Below are 22378 nucleotides of genomic sequence, written 5' to 3' on the forward strand. Positions count from 1 at the left end.
ATTCTCGCCAAAAGCTACCTTGTTGATGTGATTTATTGCAACAAGAGTGTAAAAATATTATTTCCCTTCAATTAAAAAAAAATAACCCTGCACCAATTGAGTTGTTCACCAAGTCACACAAATCCCATAATATACACATAATGCCATCTAGGGTTAGTAGATCAGGTGACAGTGATGTGTTGTTTATTAGTTGACTGAACATAACTATTAAATGCATTAACAGTGTTCAGGGAGATTTTGGTACCTCTGAACATGATAGATGTATCATGCAACAAAGATAATTTTGACGAACGATGACGACTTTTGGTGGAAACAAAAGTTGCAAACACTTGTATAAACATTTTGACGTCTAAGTTAATAAGTGTAGGAGGTAAGTAATAAAGTTTGGATATATATATATATATATATATATATATATATATATATAAAAGCATGAAATGTCTTATACAATGATAATAGAAAAATAGTTAAGCAGTTACTATGAGTTCTGAATCATGTGGTTAAGACCATAATATCTTAGATCATATCGATAGTGATCGAGTTTTAATATGATATATTTTTAGAAATAGAAAATCAAAAACTGATATTTTTGAAAAAAAATACTAAAAATGAGCATTTTTGCATATTCAGGAGGAAAAAAAATGTTGAACCCTTTTTATAATTACTTCATACCAACTTTTATTGCATTCAGCCTGCTCTAAAACGACATTTCGTTTGATGGTTGAAGAAGCGATATTTTTTATTAAAAAAATGAAAAAAAACGATATTTAAAGAAATACTACTACTAGAATATGTTAGCCATACATAAGGTCTCAAAAACTGCGGTTCCTGAGTAGAGAGGTTTGTTTGTTGTCGTTTGAGAGGATTCGATCAAGCGAATCTTGTTTTCGAAGCTCAAATTGAATTGAACAGTGAATTCCTGGAAGGGAACGAAGCAGAAAATGGGAGACACAAACCACGCGTCCACCGTCGATGACGATTTGCTTCTCAAAAACTTCTTCGCCGAAGTTAGCGAAGTTGAAAGAGACAACGAAGTGCTTAGGTGCTTCTCTCTCTTCGTATATATATTTTTGCGTTCTCTTTTTTTGTCTGTGCTATGTGATTATGTGCTTCTGAATCGTAATTTTCTGTTGCGTTCTCTTCATTTCGTGTAATTTTTTTAATGTATGTGTGTGTTGGTGCTATGTTTAGGTTAGGTGGTGATTGGGATTTCTGGACGGTTATTACTGTGTGATTATTGCATATGTCGGTGAATTTATGCTGTGGTTTTGGAGTGTTTGTTTTTTCGTATGTGTTTTATTTGGATCACCGAAGCTTCACGAGCTGAGATCTTTGCGTGATCCGAAAATTGTGTCGATTGACTTGTTGGAATGTGGATGATGCTGCGTCTACGTGAGTATTGAGATAAATGATTGGCATTTTAATTTTGCTTTCGATGTTGAATTTGAGTTTTTCATAGATGCGATGTTTGTCAGAGTTTTTATAAAACTGGTGAATCTTAGTATCAACAACGAACTGATCTACGTTTGGCCTATAGTAATGTTATGAAATTCATTCACCTGAGTGTATAATTTTCATTTTGAGTGTAACTTTAAAGAATCGTTTGCATTGAAGATAATGTTAGCATTGTATTATATTGTGCTCTACACTGGCTGGAATACATTGAGTTTTTCTAAGCGGAGGTGTAACAAGCATGTCATGTGGCTGAAGGAAGAAATCTGATATTTAAATATAAAAAGAAAAGGATGTCAGTTAGTTAGTTTTAGTCAGCTACTGTTATTTTATGGCTGTTAGGTAGTTGTCTATAAATAAGGCAGGTTTGTTGTATTTTAGACAGACTGAATGATAATCACAGAGTGCAGTGCATATTTCCTTGACCTCTTTGTTTCTCTTCTCTTTCCTTCTATCCTCGCAATTCTGTTTCTTCTCTCTTTCCCTCTTTCTTTCTTTCTCTATCTTTCTGTTTCTTTCTCTTTCCCCCCTAAATTCTATAACAAAATCAGTAATTGATGGTTTGTTAACAATGAACATTGGTTGAAAGATCCCAAAATGAAACTTTAGAAGCCAGAGAGAGGGGGGCAAGCTTGTGTAGTGGGTGAATTTTAAAAAATATATATATATATATATCATTCAATTTGTAATTTTAAAATATGCTTGGATCTTATACCAAATATTTATGTGGAAAATGAGAAATTTTGTTATTGTTTTAACTTTGTTCTATGCACTCCACTGATCAACATTCTCATGGTTTTGGTTTTCTCCACAGGATTCTCTCTTGTTTTAAGTTGAATCCATTTGAGTATCTAAACCTACCATTTGATTCATCAATTGATGATGTGAAAAAGCAGTACCGCAAGGTAATGTCTTCCTACTGCTCAGGGCTGTCTTAACTGTTCTGCTGGCTTCTTATAACATACCTTTGCAAATCTTATGTAGTTATCATTAATGGTTCACCCGGATAAATGTAAGCATCCACAAGCAAAGGAGGCTTTTGGAGGTACATGAATACATGCTTTATGATATTGATAGCTTTGGTGGAATTAAACATTTTACTTGTTTATCTATGTTTGTTTCTTGTTTCTTTGAACTTGTTAAATGTCTCACATTCTCTAGGAATATGGCCATAGTAGTCCTTTTTAAGACTTAGGCAATACTCACCTCTTGAACTGGCTTTTAGGGTTTGATTAACATAGTTTAGGCCTTTTAAGGAATATGGCCATAGTTTAGGTCTAGTTAGTCTTGATATTGAGCCACTTGCATATGTCCAATTCAGGGCATGGGAGTTGTGTTAAGAGATGCCCTGCATCAACCAGGAATATGGCCAAAGTAGTCCTTGTATAAGACTAAACAACTTTTCTCTCTTGAGCTAGCTTTTGGAGTTGAGTTAGACCCAAATAATCTCTAATAAAACTACATTTACTTACTTTATTGTTTAGCTCATGAATTTTAGATTAACTATCTTGAGTCCTAAAAGTTTTTGCTGTGGTCAGAGAATGGTAAAACCCTAGTAACATTGTACATACCTCTTCAACCAAAGACATAATTTAGTTAGGGACACCAGCTTGAGTCCCAAAAGTTGCTAATTTCCTTTCCAGTAGGAAAATATGTGTGCATAAATTGAAATATATAATATATACACTTTACCATGAAGAGGGAATTAGGTCATGGAAGAATGAATTACTTTTAGAATAATTTCCATGTTCTAGACCAAAAACTGACAGATTGCGAGAGATTACTTCACTCCTTGACATATGTAGTGGAACTGTGGAAGATAGCCTTCGAAAGTTCAAGTAGTTGTGTATGCTTGTATGGATACATCACTATTTCTCACAGTTATACTGTTCTTATCTACTACTTTGTACTATCATTTTTATCAACTTCAGCTTAACCTATCCAGTGTTGATGTTTTTTTCCATATATCAATTATATATATTGATGCCCAAGAAGGAAAATTAAATAATTTACCATTGGTATTGTATATGTCATTCAACTGCTATTTGTTTGATATCTACCCCTTGCTGGCTACAACTACAATATTGGAGAGTTAGGAAGCTGGATCCTATTTTTGATTTTCTGTGTGATACATTGATTCTGTATTTTGTATCAGATTTCTATTATTATGATCTAAAAGTAGAAATTTTGCAGCTAGACAGTTCACATGGAAGTTTGCATTCTTTTTAACTATTGTCTGTGCTATTTACTTGAATGCAGCATTAGCGAAAGCTCAACAGTTACTAATGGATCAAAATGAAAGAGATTATATTCTTAGCCAAGTTAATTCAGCTAAAGGTTAGTGTAAATTGGTCTTTTGTACCTGGCATCTAGTTATTGTGTATTAAAGGGTGTTTATTTTTTCCAACTAAGGGTTGTATCTTGGACTGTAAAGGAAGTTAATCTGAAATCTGAATTATTGTGAAACCTGGTTTACTATCTTTATGACTTTAACAATTCAATAGTAACTTTTTTGTCATCCCCCCTCCCCTTGATTTTAGCACTTCGGGTTAATGATAAGAAGTCATTATGGATCCTGTTTCAACTATGTGCTGTGATTAACTCTCAATGGGAAAAGTTTTTTATAGGCTAGCTGTCTACAAGCTGATCTTACATAGGAATTCACCCAATTGAGGAGTTCATTTAATGTGTTTACAACTTGCAAACCCCAAATTTGTGACTTGGGATCATGCTTCTTTTTTTTTTTTTTCATTTATCTGTTTTTTTCCCTTCTTTTTCTGCAGTCTCTCTGTAGAAGAAATGCCTTATTCCTGGGAAAGCTAGGGACATTAAAGAATAAAACTAACATTTTTTTTTTCATTGATGCGAACTGCAGAAGAACTTAGAGCAAAGAGGAAGAAGCAGCTGAAGAAAGATACAGCTTCAAAAATGAAATCTTTGGTTGAAGAGGTATGTATAATTTTACTAGGGTTCTTTTGTAATTTTAAGATCTTTGCCACACCAGATTTTGCAACCTAGAATAATCTCCCCTTGTGTGAGTGTGTTGGCTCTTCCGCCTCCCTTGTGGTCTGAATACACACTGAATGGTCAGAGTACCTGACTTTGATATTGTAAACTTAGTATTAATGTTAGTTAAGAGACAATGTACCCTTGCTTTTTAAGAATATCATTTTGTTTGTCTCAGGGAAAATATGACAAACAGTATGAACAATCAGAGGAATTCCGGCAGGAGCTCAAAGTCAAAGTTCGTGAACTATTAACAGAACAAGAATGGAGGAGAAGAAAAATGCAAATGAGGGTATGCTCTAATCACCCCCCACCCACTTTTTCAAATTTTAACGTGCCTTTGAAAATGCCAGTGACAAAATCATTTGGAGACTATTTACACCTTTGAAGTTATTCAATGTTATGTAGATATCTGAGGAGGAAGGCAGATTAAAAAGGGATGAAGAGGAACAGAAAGAAATGTGGAAAAGAAAGCGTGAACATGAGGAGGAATGGGAAGGAACACGAGAAAAGAGGGTCAGTTTTCTGTGACTTAATCTTTAAATTAAATTTTGTACATCAAACTGCAATTTGTGATGTTCTGATGTGTGCCTGTGAAATTTATAATGAAGCTATAAAGTATTCTGCAATATGGCCAAAAATGTTGTCCTTGTTCTACATATACTTTCTGGCTATCTGTATAACATTTAGTGCCAGTGTGACAGCATATCAGGAGATAATAGAGTAATGAGATAATATTTATTAAGAAAAATATTTGAACAGAAGATATACATCACTTTGTTAGGGACACAGTAAACTAATCTACTATAAATACAGTTTGCAAAGGCTGATTTCAATTCCATGGTATTCTCATGGTTCCTATTTACTAACCACTAACCTAGGTGGTAATACTTGTGGCCTTTGGCCTATACATCTTAGTTAATAAGCATGGTAATCCATTTTTGTGGGTTCATTGAATTTATAGAAGTTTTTAAATTTAAAAATAATTAAATAACTTGAAGTTGTATTGAAGCACACCTCTTAAAATTTTAGTGGGTGAGCCCTATAACCTGGGAGTGATTACTAGTTTTAGTGACAACTGCATGAGAAGCCTCTCCACTCACGGGAATTGTTGCATACACATAAGGAGTTTTGTGCATTGGGTCACCGTTTTTTAATTCTTGCATTTTAAGCCCTACTCCGGTCTTTGAACCTGTTGCTTTTCATCAGCTCTTTAAAAATTAATCCAAATGATGAGTAGATACATTGTTTGAAGTGTCTTACTAGCCTATAAAGAGAGAAAAGATAGTGAATTTTGTTTGCATGCAGTATTCTATTTCTTATCAGAAAAAATAAAAAATACACACACACATAAAGAAAGATGTATACATTAACACACTTCATCATCAGGTATCCAGTTGGAGAGATTTTATGAAGGGTGGAAAGAAGGTGAGATGCTAAGCTTACTGATTTTCATGTACTTAACTATTCCGTTTGTCATTGTAAGTTAACCAAGGATAATAGTTGCTTAAGTAATAATATCCACCATTTTGTATGTCTGCAGAATAAGAAAGGAGAAATTCGGCCACCGAAGCTGAAGACAGAAGATCCCAACAAATCCTACGTTCAAAGGCCTGTAAAAAGAGGTTAGGGGTTCTGCCGTTGAGTTTGAAGATCACAGCAATCAATTGAAACCAGGAGTTCGAGAGAACTTATTTATGCAGGCCATCTTTTGTGTATCAGTTAGATACTTTTAAACAGATTTATTACTGGAGTCATTTGAGGCATGTTAATGGTGTAGACCTCCGACGAATGACTCTATCCACTTTGCATCCCAATACTGATAAATAGGAATTACTGGTCATCCGCAGCGAGCCATTTTAGTGTTAGGTTAAACACGGGTTTATGGAGAATTTGATTTCGATACAAATGGCGATTTCACCCATGCTGCTCGAAGATGAAAAATCTGATTAGTGATTAATACATTTGTTTTCACTTTTTTTTTTCTGTTCTTTGGAGAGTATGCCATTATTTGTCAATTGAAATTAGCCATTGAGCACCGCAAATAGTCAATATAAAAAAAAAAAGCCTGGCATAAACATCTGAAAGCTAAGTAAATCCTGACCAAAAATCCAATCCCCCGAGCCATTTTCAGCAAAATACAAAACTATTATCAAAATTCACATTCTTCATAGGAGAATATCGATTCACTCAAAAATTAATTGTACAAAGATGAAATTACCGAGCAACACCTATGATACAAGGACCTCCAAGAACTGATTTATATAACTCACCATCACATTAAAAAAAAAAAAAAAAAAAAACCTTCCTGTCCTCTTGATTAACAAAACCCCAACAATAGCCTAGGGCAAGTAAAAAATATGTAAGAATTGAAAGACAAAAAGAGCCTCCATGACAACCATAACCTTGATTTCGTAACCTATGCTCAATTTACAAACGGGGGGGTGAACTTGGATTGCGAACTTCTTTCTAGCTTGGTCCAAGTAAACGTAGCATGATGAGAACCAAAACTTTCTGATGGAGTGATGCGGAAAATGCATATCTTATCTTATCAAGGCCTGCTGATGGAGTGATGAGAACCAAAACTTTCTGCAGGGATTAAGTTCACAGGCTCGGAGACTCCCGTAAATGGCATCATGCTATATACATAACACTAAAACAAGGCTGATAGCACGACCAGTACGGCATAAATATGAAGGGACATTCTTAATGATCACTATATCCAAGCGAGCGAACCTCGGTCGTTTGTTACTGGGGGACGGCCTCTTGTTGGCGTTGGCGGTCTGTTAGCATTCAACTCCTGTATGTATCAATAGCATTGTTAAATTTTTCGATATAAGCACCATAATACTGTGAAATGACAAGCTCAAAAGTAACTTTAACGTGCTTTTTTTTTCCTGAATGAGTTTAACTAGAGGCGTTAATGCAGCTATCAAATATACATGACACGATAGCTGTAATACCAATTATTACGCAGCACTACTATTTAATGGAAAATATTTGAAGGAGTACCTGCATCCATGTATCTTCAATATGAGGTTCTGGTGATGTTTCTGGTGAAGAAATTGCTGGTGGTAATGGATGGATTAGTTTAGGAACCACAACAAGGTCTCTACCTAAAACTAATATTGCCCCAGCATTATTTGCGGTACCTATTGGAGCAAGTAGTGCCAAAACTTAGAAGGGAACATGACCAAAGAAGGAAAGATCAACGCAGAACTCAGTAACATACCACAATAATTAGTCGCTGAAAAAAGTGTGATCAAATGTCCCTGGGCAAAACGCTCAAACCCATCCATCACACATTCATGTGCACGAACAATCAGCTGAAGATCATTGTTGTTACAAAATTCCATGACCCGATCGGGCTGCACAATAAGAATTTACAGGCATTAATCAGTTTCATTACCTATTAAATTTAAATCTATTCACCGACCTTTCAAATATAATCATCTCATAGATACATGCTACAAACTTGCAAAAGTTTCAAAGATAAACACTCTTCAATTAACGAGTTTAATTGTCATGCATTGTCAAAGCAAAGATTTTTATCTGTAAACAAATTAGAAATCACCCTGAATATAATTTTTAAAATAATTATTACAAAAGTTAACAATCTTAACATATATGATAAATGATAATGTAACAAACTTTTACACTGAAAAGTCTACTACACTTCAAAAAAAAAAAAAAACTTCTACTCTATCAATGCATTTCCGGTCTAAAAAAGAAGATTTCACGTTTCAAAGGATGCTTGAAAATCCAACATTAGAAATGCATTGCCAAGGGTTTCTAGAATAATGAATTAAATAATAATATACAAGCATTCTAAATTATCAAATTCTATCACATAAACAAGTATTAGCATATTAATATGTATTACCATTTTTTATTTCATCTAAACACTGAAACAACCAAATTACTATATAAAGCCGGAAAAATTACTTCCAAAATGGCAATGGGTAAGGAACACTCACCCCAAAAGTAACTAATCCAGGACCTCTAGCATTTGGTCGCAGTCCTTCCACGCTGTCATTCTCTGTAGGATCAGACCTGGAAACATTTCATGCTGTTATTATCCTGAGGGACATGAAGTACAATCACGAACAAGCAATAACAAACATGCACCTACCACAATAGATCCATAAGCACAATTGATCCTGCTTCCATTGGAATTGGACGCTGAATGTTTTCAATCTGTTCTACATGATTTATTGAACGACCAATACCACCGTGCATGCAAATAATTTTTTTCTCAATTAAAGCTGCCAGAGGAAGCCAATTAAACAGCTTGTTTATCCGATGCCATGTCCAAATTCCATCTCTCTCACCCTGATCAACAATTTTTCATGATTGGTTGATGAACCCAATATAAACAAGACACAATTTCTAGTACATGAAATTCCTTACCATCCTCTCTATGCACTCAATTCGGAAACCAAACAGTGCATTAATATCTGCAGCTTCATGGTTTCCACGTATTAAATGTACATTGTTGGGATACTCAACCTGCAATATTTACAAAACTATGCATAAATCTGAGGCCATCAATTTTGACCAAAAAAAAAATAGAAAGACAATTGAAACAATCATAAGTACCTTCAGAGCAAGAAGAAGGGTTATAGTTTCCAAACTGTGTTGTCCCCGATCAACATAATCTCCTAGGAATAGATAATCGATATATCTGATAGTCATTTTACAAAATTAGCAATAGAGAAAATCAAATGCCTAAAAACTAGTATTATAATAGCCCTTTTGATATTTTATGGATTAGATGGAAAAGGGAAAAGAGATAAACAAAAGAAGATATATTTTACTAACAAGATTGAATATTGTGCTGAAGTATTACTCTTAACACCTGTATTTAGAATAAAACTATGACTATGAGAAGACAATTATAAACTTTGGGTGAACGACAGGTAGTGGTCATGTACATAGCCAAGAAAATTTTCCTAAATTTGAATCACACAATCATAAATATATTTCTCAACCTTCCACTCCTCATGCAATTGATTTGATTCTAGTGCAGCACCATCTTTAAAAATCAAGAATGTAATAATTGCAAGAAATCTTTCAGTATTAAAAAATGATTTCATATTCTTTGACCTCCTTTTCTATTCCATTTGACACCATAAGCTCCCATATTAACATAACAATTTACTTGTTTGTCCCCACTAAAATAAACAATCTAGTAAGCTAAAGTATCAATATCAAAAGCAAACTGCCAAGAGAAATCCTATTCAGAGCATAATTTAAATATAAAAATAAAATAAAATCTACAAAAATGAATTATATCATTCCAGTGAGGCAGTATGTGAATCGTGCATTTTTGTGCTAACTAGGCATACTTAATATAAAATGTACATGTTGAATAATCAGCCAGAATTTGCTCAAAGATCTCAACAATGCACCATACAAACTAAGAAAACAAGCTGGTTGTGGTTTTGATTGGACATCTTTTACATCAACAACCATGCCCCAATACAAAAATTAACCTATTGACCCAGAATAGCCAATTGAAACGTAGTCACTGTGATGTACAACATAATAGTACCATTATTCACAAATAACCATCAACAATAGCTATGAAACTTACGCAATGTCACCAGCAGTTGATGGTGCACCATACTCATCAAAAAGGCGCATGAGATCACCAAACTGTCCATGTAGATCACCAAATATTTTAATTGGAGCCCTTAGTTGCAAGACACTTGGTTCACTCGAAAATATCTGCTCAGCACTATCACAAAGATCAGCAATTTCATTACAATCTAAGAAAAACTGCCGGCGTACTGGTGGTTTCCATCCACGAGGCTTTAAGAGGTGTGCAATGACCTATAAAAGTGAGGAAACTCCATAAGAAACAAATCTGAATCTGAATATAAGACAAAGCAAACATGCTTAGTAATTGCTGTAAATAACAGAAATATCTTAGGGGATCCATCATTAGCTTATTTGATCTTTTATCATCTTTTTTTCTTTTTTATCTTTTCCTATTTATCTTCAAGTCATAGTTTCCTTATTTTAGGGTTAGTTGTTCTCCTATAAAAGCATATTAGAGAATGTAATTGGTGTGACAGAAATTAATAAAGAAGTTTCTTTTTCAACTGTAATCCAACACAAGAGGTATGATAAAGCCATACAAACCATGACTAGAAACCTCCCAAACATAATTATCAGAAAATTGTGATGCAAGATGGAGTAAGCAATGGCAATGAAAGAATGGTCAATAAACATGAACAACCACGTGACAAGCTGCAAAGTATTTCTCTAGTATTATTAATATGAAATATTATTATTCTGTGTAGTAGAGATGAATCTGTACCTTTTTTGGCACACTATTGATAGACATCTGCCGATCTAATAATTTCCTGGCAGCAGTTGCATTTTCTGGAGTCCCGTAACCAACCCGCCTGCCTTCATTTTCAAATTGATCTATTGAAAGCTGTCTAACCATGCCTCCTAATGCTCCACCAGTCTCTGCAGCAACAACCACCTGGAGAAAATTCAACACAACCAAAAATGTGCCTAAATATTTTATGGAAACTTGTACACAGAATACTTTTTCCCTGGTAATGAAAATGTATTACGCACAGCTCTGTGATGCAGCCGAACTCCCCCAGGAGTAATGTTATTTGAACCTGCAGAGTCAGGCTTAATCAAGGAAGATGTTTGTTTCCCACTTGGGGTAGCCTCCGCCCCACGGTCTCTGTCAGGCAATTCAACTTCTCCGTTCTCCTGCCGTGCCTTGGCAGCAGCCAGTGCTGCACTGATAGCTTCAGCTTCTGCAGCTGATGCTTCAACCAGATACTCCACACCTTTAGCAGTTCGCCTGTTCAAAGGCCTTCAGATGAATGAAGCCAAACAAGTAACATTAAATACTTTGCCCAATGAAAATGAAAACTATCTTACCGAGGTCCCTGAAGCATGGCATTTTCAGTGCTGATATCAGTATAAATGTCACCATTCATTGGTGGCGCAACTGGATTTCCTAAAACAACAGAACCATCAGCAGCTGCCTCAGGCATCGTTTCCCTCGTTCTATCATCAGCAAATCCATATCGTCCAGGTAAGCGTCCTGCTTGTACATTAGATGCAGATGCAGCTGCAGCAGCAGCAGCATGTGAAGCAGCAGCTGTTGTCTCAGCAGCAGCAAGATCTTCAGCAACAAGTAGGTCATCTAGCAAGACTCCTATATATTTACTAAAAAAGGTTAAAACAAACATAAAGCGAGTAAATATTTTAGATGAAATCATACATTTCGGCTTGCACGATGAACAGGGATTGGATGGTCATTTTATTGAAAACTAATAATAGGGGCCAAAATTTTATCCACTTGATCAAAAGGAAAAACACACCTTGGTTGTTGGAGAAAATCAATAAAAGAAGGTTATATTTGGACCGGCTCTTTTATGGCTTAAAAGTCACTTCAAAGTTAAAGCTCAAAATAATAACTTCAAAAATGAAGTACAAGTTATTTAGCAGTTTTAGCTTAAAAGCTCCTTTAATACAAGAAGTTTTGTTTTTGTCCTGCATTGACTAGTTCATGATGAGACGAATGTTCACTAAAGTCATCATAGCAGCCAAAACTGACGTAAGTTTTATTAAAAGTACAAAACGTGTAATAAAAGATAACAGAAAAGAATTTCAACCTGTAATGTAAGGAGCACAAAGTAGTTATCTGAATAGTCACAACTACATAGATTAAGATATAACATGATACCAAGCAAATAGGAAATACAATCCAGTGGAATGAATCCACAAAAAGTTATATTTATGGCTTACCCCCACGTAAACCACCATAAATAAAAATTAGGTCACCAACAGCAGCTGCTGCGTGCCTACAACGCCGAGTCAACTCAACTGCAGCATCTCCTCCTGCTGCATCAGCACTGTATCTACCAGTTCTTGAACTCGTAACAACAGATTTTGTATCACACCAAACACCAGCAGCAGTGTCCAATACTACAGATAGGGAAAAAAATCCAAAAATACAACATCAATTGGAATAACACTAAATGTTGTCTCCATATACAAGCAAATTGATATAATAGCCCGTTTACACAAAATCCAGATCATAGCAAAAAAAAAAAAACAGAGCACCAGCCAACAAACTAAAAATTTAAGCAACGCCATGATCAGCACCTGCCACACTTGATGAGTCTTCAACCATCCGTCCTCCACCAAGAGCCCCACCAGACACATGGAGCCTTGCATTAACAAATACCTAGAATCATTAAATTAAGCATGATCCCTGAACGTATACTCAACTAAGAAAATGAGAATAAAAGAAACTGAATCCAACCGCTGCATGCTGATATCTTGGTGATGGTGAGACACCTGGGGCAATTGCCCATTCCCAACGACCATCTCTATGTTTAGCAAGTCCATATGCACTTGACAATGGCTGCAAACATAATTGGTAAAAAGATATTTTCAACAAAGCATAGGAAGAAATAGTTCACAAGAGCCACAACAAATAACTGTCTAGCAGAAATTATATAGGAATATAACTAGAGTTAGTCTGAATAAGAATAAGGCCCAAAACAGAAAGCAACATTGAAAGGGATCAATTGCGTAACTCAACATAAAATGACCACAACTATAAAAGCCATCTGTAAATATTTGATTTCTACAATCATGTATAGCCTGCTCAAGAAAAGCTGCTGGAACTTCAACATGCAATAACTCAAAAAGTACTCCAGTAGTTTCTGAAAGTTTCTCATCATTTAAATTTAAATTCAAATATCAACATGAAAATCTTTCACTTTACATGATCTCCTTATAAATTAATTTTGTTCTATCTAGGCCCTTGAATTGAGATTTTCACTTAAAACATGAGAGATAGAGGTAGGCCAGTTACAATCTTCGTTTTACTTGGGTCTACTGCTTTGCATATTCTGATGGGAGAGTTTGGACTCAGTACTCTTCTGGTTTACTCTCTTTTTAAAGATTCAGCAACGACAGTTAACTCTGAATGGACCACTATAAGGGCAAACCATATGCAAGGAAATGCAGAGACAGGGACATCACAAAAAAGACTTAAGTTTCGGACACAAATTGCAAGCTTCCCATGAATCAACAAAATGAATAGATAACTCACAACACTATTGGCATCCCTGCCTCCACAAAGCAGAAGAAGTCCATCAGAGCGTGCACTTGCAGTTGCATACCTAGTCAGAGATTAAATGGAAAAATGAAAATCACACCATGACAAGTTGCACCAAATGATAGCCAACTAATAAATATAAGGTAAGTCTACACTCTACAGAATTGTTTGTTTTCATCTTCTAATGTAAGATATTTAAAGTATCCTCTTGTGCTGACAAAAAAAAAAAAAAAAGCTATAATGAGGTAAGTTCATTCCAGAAACAGTGATAGTAATGCTAACCAAAACTGCCAAATTAAGATGAGGTTCAATTCAAACCCTACTCAAGCTGCAGTCTAACTCAAGTTTTTGTACAGAAAACCAAAAGAAAATGAAGATGAGCCTACTCTATAATCACAATGCTCACACAAAGAATAAAGAATAAAGCAATCAAAAAATAACACAACAGTCCAACTTTACCAAGTAATAATAGTAAACAAATGGACATTATTGCTACATGGAAACTATTGAAAATTTCTGACAATTCAACTTGCTTTAATTTTTATAGAAACATGGTCAAATTTTATTTAGAGAAAAAAAAATGAGAAAAAGATCAATAAAAAACAAGTGCAAGACTTGACATGAAAATAGTTTTAAAAAAACTATGAACATGAAACAAAGATAACAACTTACATTAAATCCATAAAAAGATCATTTAAACCAATTAACATAAAGGCAAACTGGAATGAAGTCTTTATTTAATTTAACCACTCAACAATTTGGCTAGTACAATAATTAGAGTGACTGTGTTCAGAATTTAAAAAAGCACACAAAGCCTATCACGTGTTCATAAGAATTTAAAACCAATATGCAGATAGTGATGGCAAAATATGAGTCTAATAAGGCTGAATTCATGGAAACAGAAGCATACATGCATGGAGGTGGGCCCTCTCCTTCTGGCTCTAGCTTGCGCCATTCATAAGGCTTAGCAGCTGTGTCCAGGGCCCATACATCAGCCAAAGGTCTCTTTCCTGGAAGGCAAAGACCAAGTAATGTGACATCCAATAAATTTTCACACACAATAAAAGCCAAGGCACGCAATGCTAAAGGGATGGCATTTAAGTAGTTACCATCATTGCCTCCAATTGCCATTAGATACCTCTGCCCCACCAAAGCCATTACATGTCCATAGCGTGGCCCGGGTCCAGGGCCCTGAACAGACACTCTACATAAAATTCAGAACCCTCTAGATTAGATTAAATAACATTGGAAACATTAAGTCATCAAGGAAAAATCACATAGGTTACAATTCAAACCTATGCCAGCGTGGCCATTGCTGAGTGAGATCAAGAACATGAAGGTCCTCCGCTGACAAACCAGCAGGACCAATGCCACCCTGTGTAACATGGCAATATTCCATTAAGAACTAAGCTAATCATTTAAAGAAAGGAAATAAATTCAGCAATATTAAGATAACCTATAAGATATCCTTTCCATGCTACCTGAATAACCACCATAGTTCCTACAGCAGTCGCCACATGTGCAGCCCTAGGAGTGGGAGGTTCTCCAAAGGGAGTTATCCTGCATGATATTTCCCTTATTAAGCACTGATGCAAAGTATGCAAGTAATAATTAAGTCTTAATGGAGGTGAGAAAGAATAACTTAGTTCTAAGCTCACCTAGACCATTTATTAGTCAAGACATCATAACAATGGACATCAGCTGTGGCACCAGCTAAACCTGAAATGCAAATCATGTAACAGGATAAATTGTAAGCATAAACAACTATAACACTCAATTGTTAAAGCTATAGTACATATCATTTCATTCACAAAGAAGCTCCCTTAATCCAATCAATATCAACTCTTCTTCAAAGGGAAAAACACACAAATCTATATAAATTATTGTTTATCCTGTGCTACTCCTTGCGGGAAGATAAGCAGAAGTAGCCAATTCTCAAATAATCAAGAATGTTTGCACCAAATCAAGTTTTCGGTATTTGGTTACCAACATCGATATGCACCATAATAGTAGAGTTATGAACATTTTCCTACCAGGGTGACTTACTTTGAGAAATAGAACAAGCATTTAGTGCTACAAATGAACAAAAACATGATATTCTATGTTACAATAATGGGCATGGAAAAAAATGCATTGTTATTTTCAAGAACTTCAACTTATATAGAACATCATTTGAATGAATAAATTTTCACAACATAAAATGAAATAGAATTGCTCTTTCTAAAGTAAAAAATGGGGTTTGTTGAGCTCCTTATACCACTAAACCAATGAATAAGTGTCACATTCAAGGACCTCCAACTAAGAGCTTAAGCTTTTAGAAGAGTTAGCTCTTGACAAGGTGGTAGCTTTTACGACCAAGTGGTAAAGAATTCAATCCTTGTCACCACCATTATTCATAATTAAAGTAAACTTTAAGACACAGTAAATTGGGTTTGTACATTGTCTACACTTCAAACTTGAGATTCTCTTGCTTACAGGGTGCATTAGATATAAAACCATCCATGGCCTTTCACCCAAGAGAGCTTATCTGTAAGGAGAATTAGTTCTTGACAAGCTTGTTTGGGTGAATGCAATGGCTATGAAGGGGAACAGAACAGACACTAACAGAAGGAACCACTAAATCCATCTTTTGGATGCATTATATATAAAGCCAAATGGAATGAAGTGTTCCCTGTAACATCTGTCAACTTGACTTTTTGTTCCCCTCAAAATCAAAAATAGGAAAAAAATGAAGTCTGTGGAAAGACTTAAATAAAATTTTAAGAATTTCCAAATGACAACCAACCATAAAATACAAAAAAAGTTGTATATTAATAATCAATTCATTCCATTTATTGCCTCATGCACACACAAACCTGTATTAGGAATGAATTAATGAAATATTTGGAAAAAGTTGGAGTTGCACTTAATGAATAGAAAACAAGATAAACTAGTCTAAGGTGGTTTGATCATGTGAGCAAAAGAACAACAAAGGTCCAACGTGAAAAGTAAATAAAATTGAAGATAGTTTAATTAAAAGGGGTCAAGAAAAACAGAGAAAATTTTAAAAAGGTTTTACTCTAAATGAATATGCTGGAATTTTAGTTTTTCATAAAGTGCCAAGACAGTGTTTAGTCTATGTAGCAGACACCACCAATGGGATTAGGTTTGGTTTTGTTTGGTGTATCCAACAATGAATAGTTAATGAATGTGATTTCCATTCATTTCTACTCCAATCTACCTCATCCGTCAAAGTGAACTAGTATGGACTTTTTGTAAACAACAGAGCTAGGTTCCATCCCAATAAATAAATAAATATATAACAAGAAGGAATTAAAGTGCAGACCACATCACGTAATGCACTTATAACATCTTGGTGGTGGTGGCTGCCACAACCACAACCCCAATGCAAATCCAGTCACAACTCAATCAAGATTTAAAACCTTGGTCAACAAAGCCAGATTTACGAAAACCCTAGCTTCCATGAAGGGAAACAATTCCATAAACACCAAAGGCTAAAAGATGCCATGGAAATTGAATTGAATAGTCTAAAAAACAGCAATCCATTGCCACAATGCCATCTATGCACTTACATGACCTAAAACAACAATACAATCAGGATTCAGGAGTCATCACATTTAAAAAACTGCAATAACTAACCCCTAGACCTTGACAAAAACAAAAGCCCGTCCATGTTAATTCTACTTTAAAACACAAGAAGCATGCAAAGCCTGCAGTTACCAAACTAAGTAACTAACACATACCAAAACTCAAAATAATCGGCCACAAAATCCCGAGGAATGTTACATTAACAGTATAACATACGCTGGGGGAAATGAAAGCACGGTAAAATAATTAAGCACATACGTATGCCAGCATTTCCAGCAGATGAAGGAGTCCCTGTCGCCGCGGAATTGCCTTCAAGAGCAGTGGCACCGCCGAACAAAATCAACCTCGGACCAATGTACCCTGGGGTCCCCTCCTCTCCGACCGCCGCCACCGCCGTTAGCGTGTGGCCGCACCTCGGCCCCGGTCCGTCCTCCTTCTTCTCCAAAATTGCATTCACCACTGTGTAACTAGGCGCCAGCCTCGGTCCGACCACCGGACTCTGCGGCGCCGAAGCAGGCGCCGGCTGCGTCTGCTCCGGAGATCCGCCTCCGGACGACGGCGGCTCCCCTAGCTGTTCTCCCTCCGCCGCGTCCGGCGCCGGGTCATCGGCGGCGTGGTTCTGTACGGCGGGATCGTGATCGGTCTCCGGCACCATCGAGGAATCGACATCCATTGCTTCAGCCCTAAGATTCGAGCAATTTCGTGAGATCGGAGCTAGAATTCTGGCGAAATCAAATTCCGAACCAACATTTCGATTCGTTTCGCGGAATCAAAACACCTCAAACGAACTCGAGTCCTTCGATAGCACGTGCAACGAAGAAACACAAACAAACTCAATGTTCGCAATTAAAAAGCCTCAGCTCGGACGAAACGTATATATATCTTTCTCTCTCTTCTGTGTTGAAAGTTGAAACTCGGAGAAAAGAAAAGAAAAGAAAAGAAAAGAAGAAGCGGAAGAAGAACGAAACGGGAACGGAGACAATATCAAAGGCCACACAACAACGAAAAACACACACTCACAGCCCCAAAGCGGAAAAAGGAAAAGAAATTAAAATTAAAATAGATAAATAAATCCAATCACTTTCTCTGAGGTTGAGTTGAAGGTGTTGTGTCTTTCTCTTTCTAGATTTTATTTCTTTTCTTCTTTTTTTGCCTTTTGTGTTTTTCTCAATATATATTTTTATGAATATTCTGTTATTTTTTTAGAAAAGTATTAGAGGGGGTGACCGTGACCGAGATGAACCGGTTAGGGCATGTACGGTGGCGGCGTGACGGCGGAGAAGGAGAATTGGGTAACCGGGATAAGCGGGGATTGCTTAAACCGTTTAAGGGTGTTAGCTGGCTGGCTGGTTCCTATTATTATTTAACGGCTCAGTTAGAAAGCGCAACAATGTGAAAGCACGCGCTAATGTATTGGATTCTCTGTTATGTGTTGGGTTGTGAGTATGTTTTTTTTTTCATTATTAATTATATAATCTGCACCTGAATCGATACCCTGTTTGGCTGTTTGGATAGATCGTAGTAGTAGTAGACAAATAATAAATTACAATCCAACAAAAATGTCTTGCAGCTTGATTAAAGAAATAATATATAAAAAAAATAACTTAAGATTTAAGAATGAATTGAAAGTCATGATGAGCGTGTACTAATAATATTTTTTAATAAAAACTTTATTTTTAATATTTATGATGCTTTTTTAAATTAATAAGTAAATTTAAAGTTTAAAATCTTGTATTAAATATAACACGTTTTTGTTTGGATGGAAAAAAATTTCTCCCTTAAAGAGTGGTATATCATGTATTAGAGAAAACAATTTTATGTTTGTTGCCTAATTAGCATATTTACATTTGTCATTGGGTATTTAAAAATATATTAAATTTTCTGTTTTCATTTTATTCAAATCAATCAACTTTATCATTATTTTTATTTTATTTATGACATATTTCTCTTAAATCACACAATTAAACATTTTATGTTATTTTTATTTTATTTCTCCTACATTCACTTTATTTATGTTTTCACGACCAAATATATCATTAGTCAACTAAACAAGTATAAAAGGGAATTAATCAAGCGAATGTATCTAAATAAACCTGGTAATAAAAAAAATAAAGATAAAAGAGTTTAGTTTTTGGTATACATTGGTTGCACTTATATTAGAATGTATGTATTGATATTACAAAGTTTTTTATATTTTCATTAAATTATCAATTGAGTATGATAAGGCTTTTACAATTATCGTTTTAAAATCATATTTTAAATAATTTTTTATTAATTGATAGTATAAAAATATTTAAGTAATAATACATAATAATCAAACTTAAATCAACAAGATAAAAAATATTTTTATATAAAAAATAATTACTTAATTATACTTTTTGTCCTTTGTAATTATGTCAATTAGATAGACAAGCATTAAAAATATATTATTTTAGTTCCTCATGTTTCAATTGCACTTATTAAGTGTTCTAGACATCACAATTATATGATTTTAGTCCTAAGATATATTATTCACCTATATTAACAAAAGTAATGGTATTTATTAAACAAAGAGACTAAAACCATACAATTATCATATCTAAGGAATTTAATTGAATCATTTGGAACTTAAAAGACTAATATTGCACATTTAGGATACATTTAGGATACTTAGGGATCCAATTGACACGAGTAAAATTTGAAAACTAAAATCTCATTATTGCAATACTTGAAGGATAAAAAATGCAATTAAACCAAAAATTATTTTTAATTAAAATCAAACTTTTAGAATTTATGAACCAGAACTATTAAATTATTTTATAATTATTTTTTTTTCTGGTTTTATCTTCAAAAAATATTTTCAGGATAAAATATATTTTTATTTCTTACAAATATGATTAAATTTAGTTTTAGTTTTTTTTTTTAGTTTTGATACTCATAAATTTTAAAAAAATTGGAGATTAAATCTTTGTCATTTATTTATCGATGAAGCGACATACATATAGACATGTTATCTCAAAATGATTTTTGACATGATATATTTAGATGCATATTAGTTTTTCATCAAATAGTGTTAAAACCACTTTAAAAATAAAATGTATGACAATCAGAATTAATAATTGTTTTCAGAGAACTAAATCTATAATGACTATATTTTTAATAATTAAAAACATATTTGAATGATTATTTTAAGTGCAAAACTTCCACAAATAATCAATGCATATCCCATTTTTGTAAAATTTTTTTATAAAAGTAATTTTATGTTACTTTTAAATTACTTTTCATTCATTAATAAAAAAAAAGTTTACTATCCATTTAAAACATCTAGGCACAAAACTTTTTATATAATTGATTAAATAACAATCAATAAATTAATTGTGAGAAAATATTAATAATTGATTATTTAATTATAGTTAAAACATTTTTTCCCACTACAAGTGTAAAGACACTTTTTGTTTGGACACACTTATTCTTATAAAAATAAATATATGTACCTAACTGTTATGAGTTTCTCTATAGTCTGATTATTGTAGTATATATTACAATTTTTTATCCTTTTTATATGTGCATCATGACCATTTTTATATACGCATAAAATTTAATTGAACTTTTTTAAATATGTGTATAAAATGGATTTGGTTAAGACAAATAAAATCTATTTGAGGAATTTTTGTGTCTTGAAACAAAAAAAAAATCAATTATTCTGAACATTTTTATTTTTAACACGGTATGAACACTCTTATCTCTCCGGATGAAGTCTTCTTCGTACGCAGGCTAAAAAATCAAATTTCTGGTAGTATGTTTAAAAAACTCAATCATATATTAAATGTGTTGGATCTTGTTACTTTATGTGTATGTTTTTTAATGAATCATATATTTGATTAATAACCAATTATTTTAAGTGCGATAGGGAATTTGTGTTTGTCACATTAAGCAGGGTGGCATGACCATCTATTATGTCAACTCATCATTTTTATAATTCTAACAATTATGGAATCTCCTAGACAAGTCCACGTGGACCAATTATATGCCAGATCAGTATCATAATCACCTTATCTGCAATATATATTTTTTAGTCCTTTAGATTTAATCCATCATCACTTTTTTTTAATTAATTTAATGCAACATGTTAGAAATATTCTTATGGAAAAGTATGTGTTCCGGGGAAAAGGTCCCTCTAAATTGGCTTTAGACAAGAAATATTCACTTTTAGTTTTACGTTTTTTCTTTTTCTTTATGAACTAGTTGCATATATCAAGGAGCTAAAAATATTTTTCTTGATGCAATCAATATTCTGTTTTATTACTGATATGATAATGCTTTTTAATTTTTTTTTATATTTTTATCATTTTGAGCTGTGTACTTAGAATATGAGACAATAAAATCGTTAATCTAATTTAAACTGTATATTTTAACTTACAAAAAATAGACACAACCATTATAAGAGAAAGAAAGGATAGAACGAAATTTGAGCATTCCTTTTTTTCTCTCGAGGTTGATTTCTCTTTGTTTTCCAACTTTATGCCATTTAAATGTTTTTCTATCCTTGTTGTAAGTAGTTGAATACAAATTGCAAGACTTAGTATCTGTTTGGTTTATTGTTTATAAACATTTAAAGTCAGTTGAATAGAAAAGTATGTGTAAGGAATTGAGGATGAATTGGTTTTAATATCCAATTGACTCTCTCAACAGGTATTTTAGTAGTTGATTTTGTTTTAAATTAACCAACTATTAGGAGTAAAACAGGGGAAAAACTGGTTAGAAAATAATGTTTTAATCATAATTTTAATTTTTTTACTTTTTTTATAAATAAAACATTTTCCATTGGTATTAGAAATAACATAAAATTATGATGTAAATATTTAACAATATTACCAAATAAGAGAAAATATGATTAAAACATTTTTTTTATGAAAATAGATAATAATTTCTAGAAATAATCTAATCCAAATACATACCTAGTATTTACTTGACTGGCAGGTGACCAAAACGATATCGTCCATTGATTTTAATATTAATCAACTATAATGTTGAGGTTTCATAGTCCACGTAACACATGAAGGGTTTTAGAAGATTGCCTTTGCAAAACTAATATGAAAATGCATAAAATAATCCTATAGTACATTGTTTTGGTAATGATACTAACAGGCGTAGGATGTGAAAATATAAAGCTTTAAAAATATTAAATAAGCATTAAAATAATTCCTTGACTAATTAAAATAATGGATCATAAGTGGTTTAGAA

General features: G+C 33.7%; 2 protein-coding genes across 3 annotated transcripts; one reads left to right on the forward strand and one right to left on the reverse strand.

Moving 5' to 3' along the window:
- The first annotated feature begins 773 nt into the window (after window positions 1-773).
- On the forward strand, window positions 774-6448 carry LOC114380454 (J domain-containing protein spf31-like). Its single transcript, XM_028339526.1, has 9 exons — window positions 774-1042; window positions 2267-2357; window positions 2437-2497; window positions 3712-3789; window positions 4328-4401; window positions 4637-4750; window positions 4867-4974; window positions 5848-5886; window positions 6002-6448. The coding sequence occupies exons 1-9, from the start codon at window positions 942-944 to the stop codon at window positions 6086-6088; spliced, it is 753 nt and encodes a 250-aa protein (XP_028195327.1). The 5' UTR covers window positions 774-941; the 3' UTR covers window positions 6089-6448.
- Window positions 6449-6585: 137 nt separating this feature from the next.
- LOC114380453 (serine/threonine-protein phosphatase BSL3-like) lies at window positions 6586-18476 on the reverse strand. 2 transcript variants are annotated; one of them, XM_028339524.1, is made up of 21 exons: window positions 17414-18476; window positions 15226-15286; window positions 15049-15127; window positions 14863-14942; window positions 14677-14771; window positions 14478-14577; window positions 13562-13631; window positions 12764-12865; window positions 12604-12685; window positions 12244-12423; window positions 11371-11650; window positions 11053-11302; window positions 10784-10954; window positions 10055-10293; window positions 9058-9142; window positions 8869-8967; window positions 8591-8790; window positions 8436-8511; window positions 7691-7826; window positions 7471-7610; window positions 6586-7258 (listed from the first exon to the last, which is right to left on the reverse strand). In XM_028339524.1, exons 1-21 carry the CDS (start codon window positions 17826-17828, stop codon window positions 7175-7177), a joined length of 3024 nt encoding a protein of 1007 aa, XP_028195325.1. In that variant the 5' UTR covers window positions 17829-18476; the 3' UTR covers window positions 6586-7174. The 2 variants fall into 2 exon arrangements, with proteins under 2 accessions (XP_028195325.1, XP_028195326.1); XM_028339525.1 differs by having other exon boundaries at window positions 11053-11290; window positions 17414-18473.
- Between the last annotated feature and the right edge of the window lie 3902 nt (window positions 18477-22378).

Source organism: Glycine soja, chromosome 12 (assembly GCF_004193775.1).
Source record: "Glycine soja cultivar W05 chromosome 12, ASM419377v2, whole genome shotgun sequence".
NCBI lineage: Eukaryota > Viridiplantae > Streptophyta > Magnoliopsida > Fabales > Fabaceae > Glycine > Glycine soja.

What these genes read in the sequence shown, in the direction of transcription:
- LOC114380453 (XM_028339524.1), bottom strand. Translation starts at nt 17,828, where the DNA reads ATGGATGTCGATTCCTCGATGGTGCCGGAGACCGATCACGATCCCGCC. An exon ending in GCCATGCTTCAGGGACCTCG is followed by an intron (nt 11,303 to 11,370) that starts GTAAGATAGTTT and finishes ATTCATCTGAAG; the next exon opens with GCCTTTGAACAGGCGAACTG. An exon ending in TCAACTGCTGGTGACATTGC is followed by an intron (nt 9,143 to 10,054) that starts GTAAGTTTCATA and finishes AATGACTATCAG; the next exon opens with ATATATCGATTATCTATTCC.
- LOC114380454 (XM_028339526.1), top strand. Translation starts at nt 942, where the DNA reads ATGGGAGACACAAACCACGCGTCCACCGTCGATGACGATTTGCTTCTC. An exon ending in AAGGAACACGAGAAAAGAGG is followed by an intron (nt 4,975 to 5,847) that starts GTCAGTTTTCTG and finishes CTTCATCATCAG; the next exon opens with GTATCCAGTTGGAGAGATTT. An exon ending in TTATGAAGGGTGGAAAGAAG is followed by an intron (nt 5,887 to 6,001) that starts GTGAGATGCTAA and finishes GTATGTCTGCAG; the next exon opens with AATAAGAAAGGAGAAATTCG.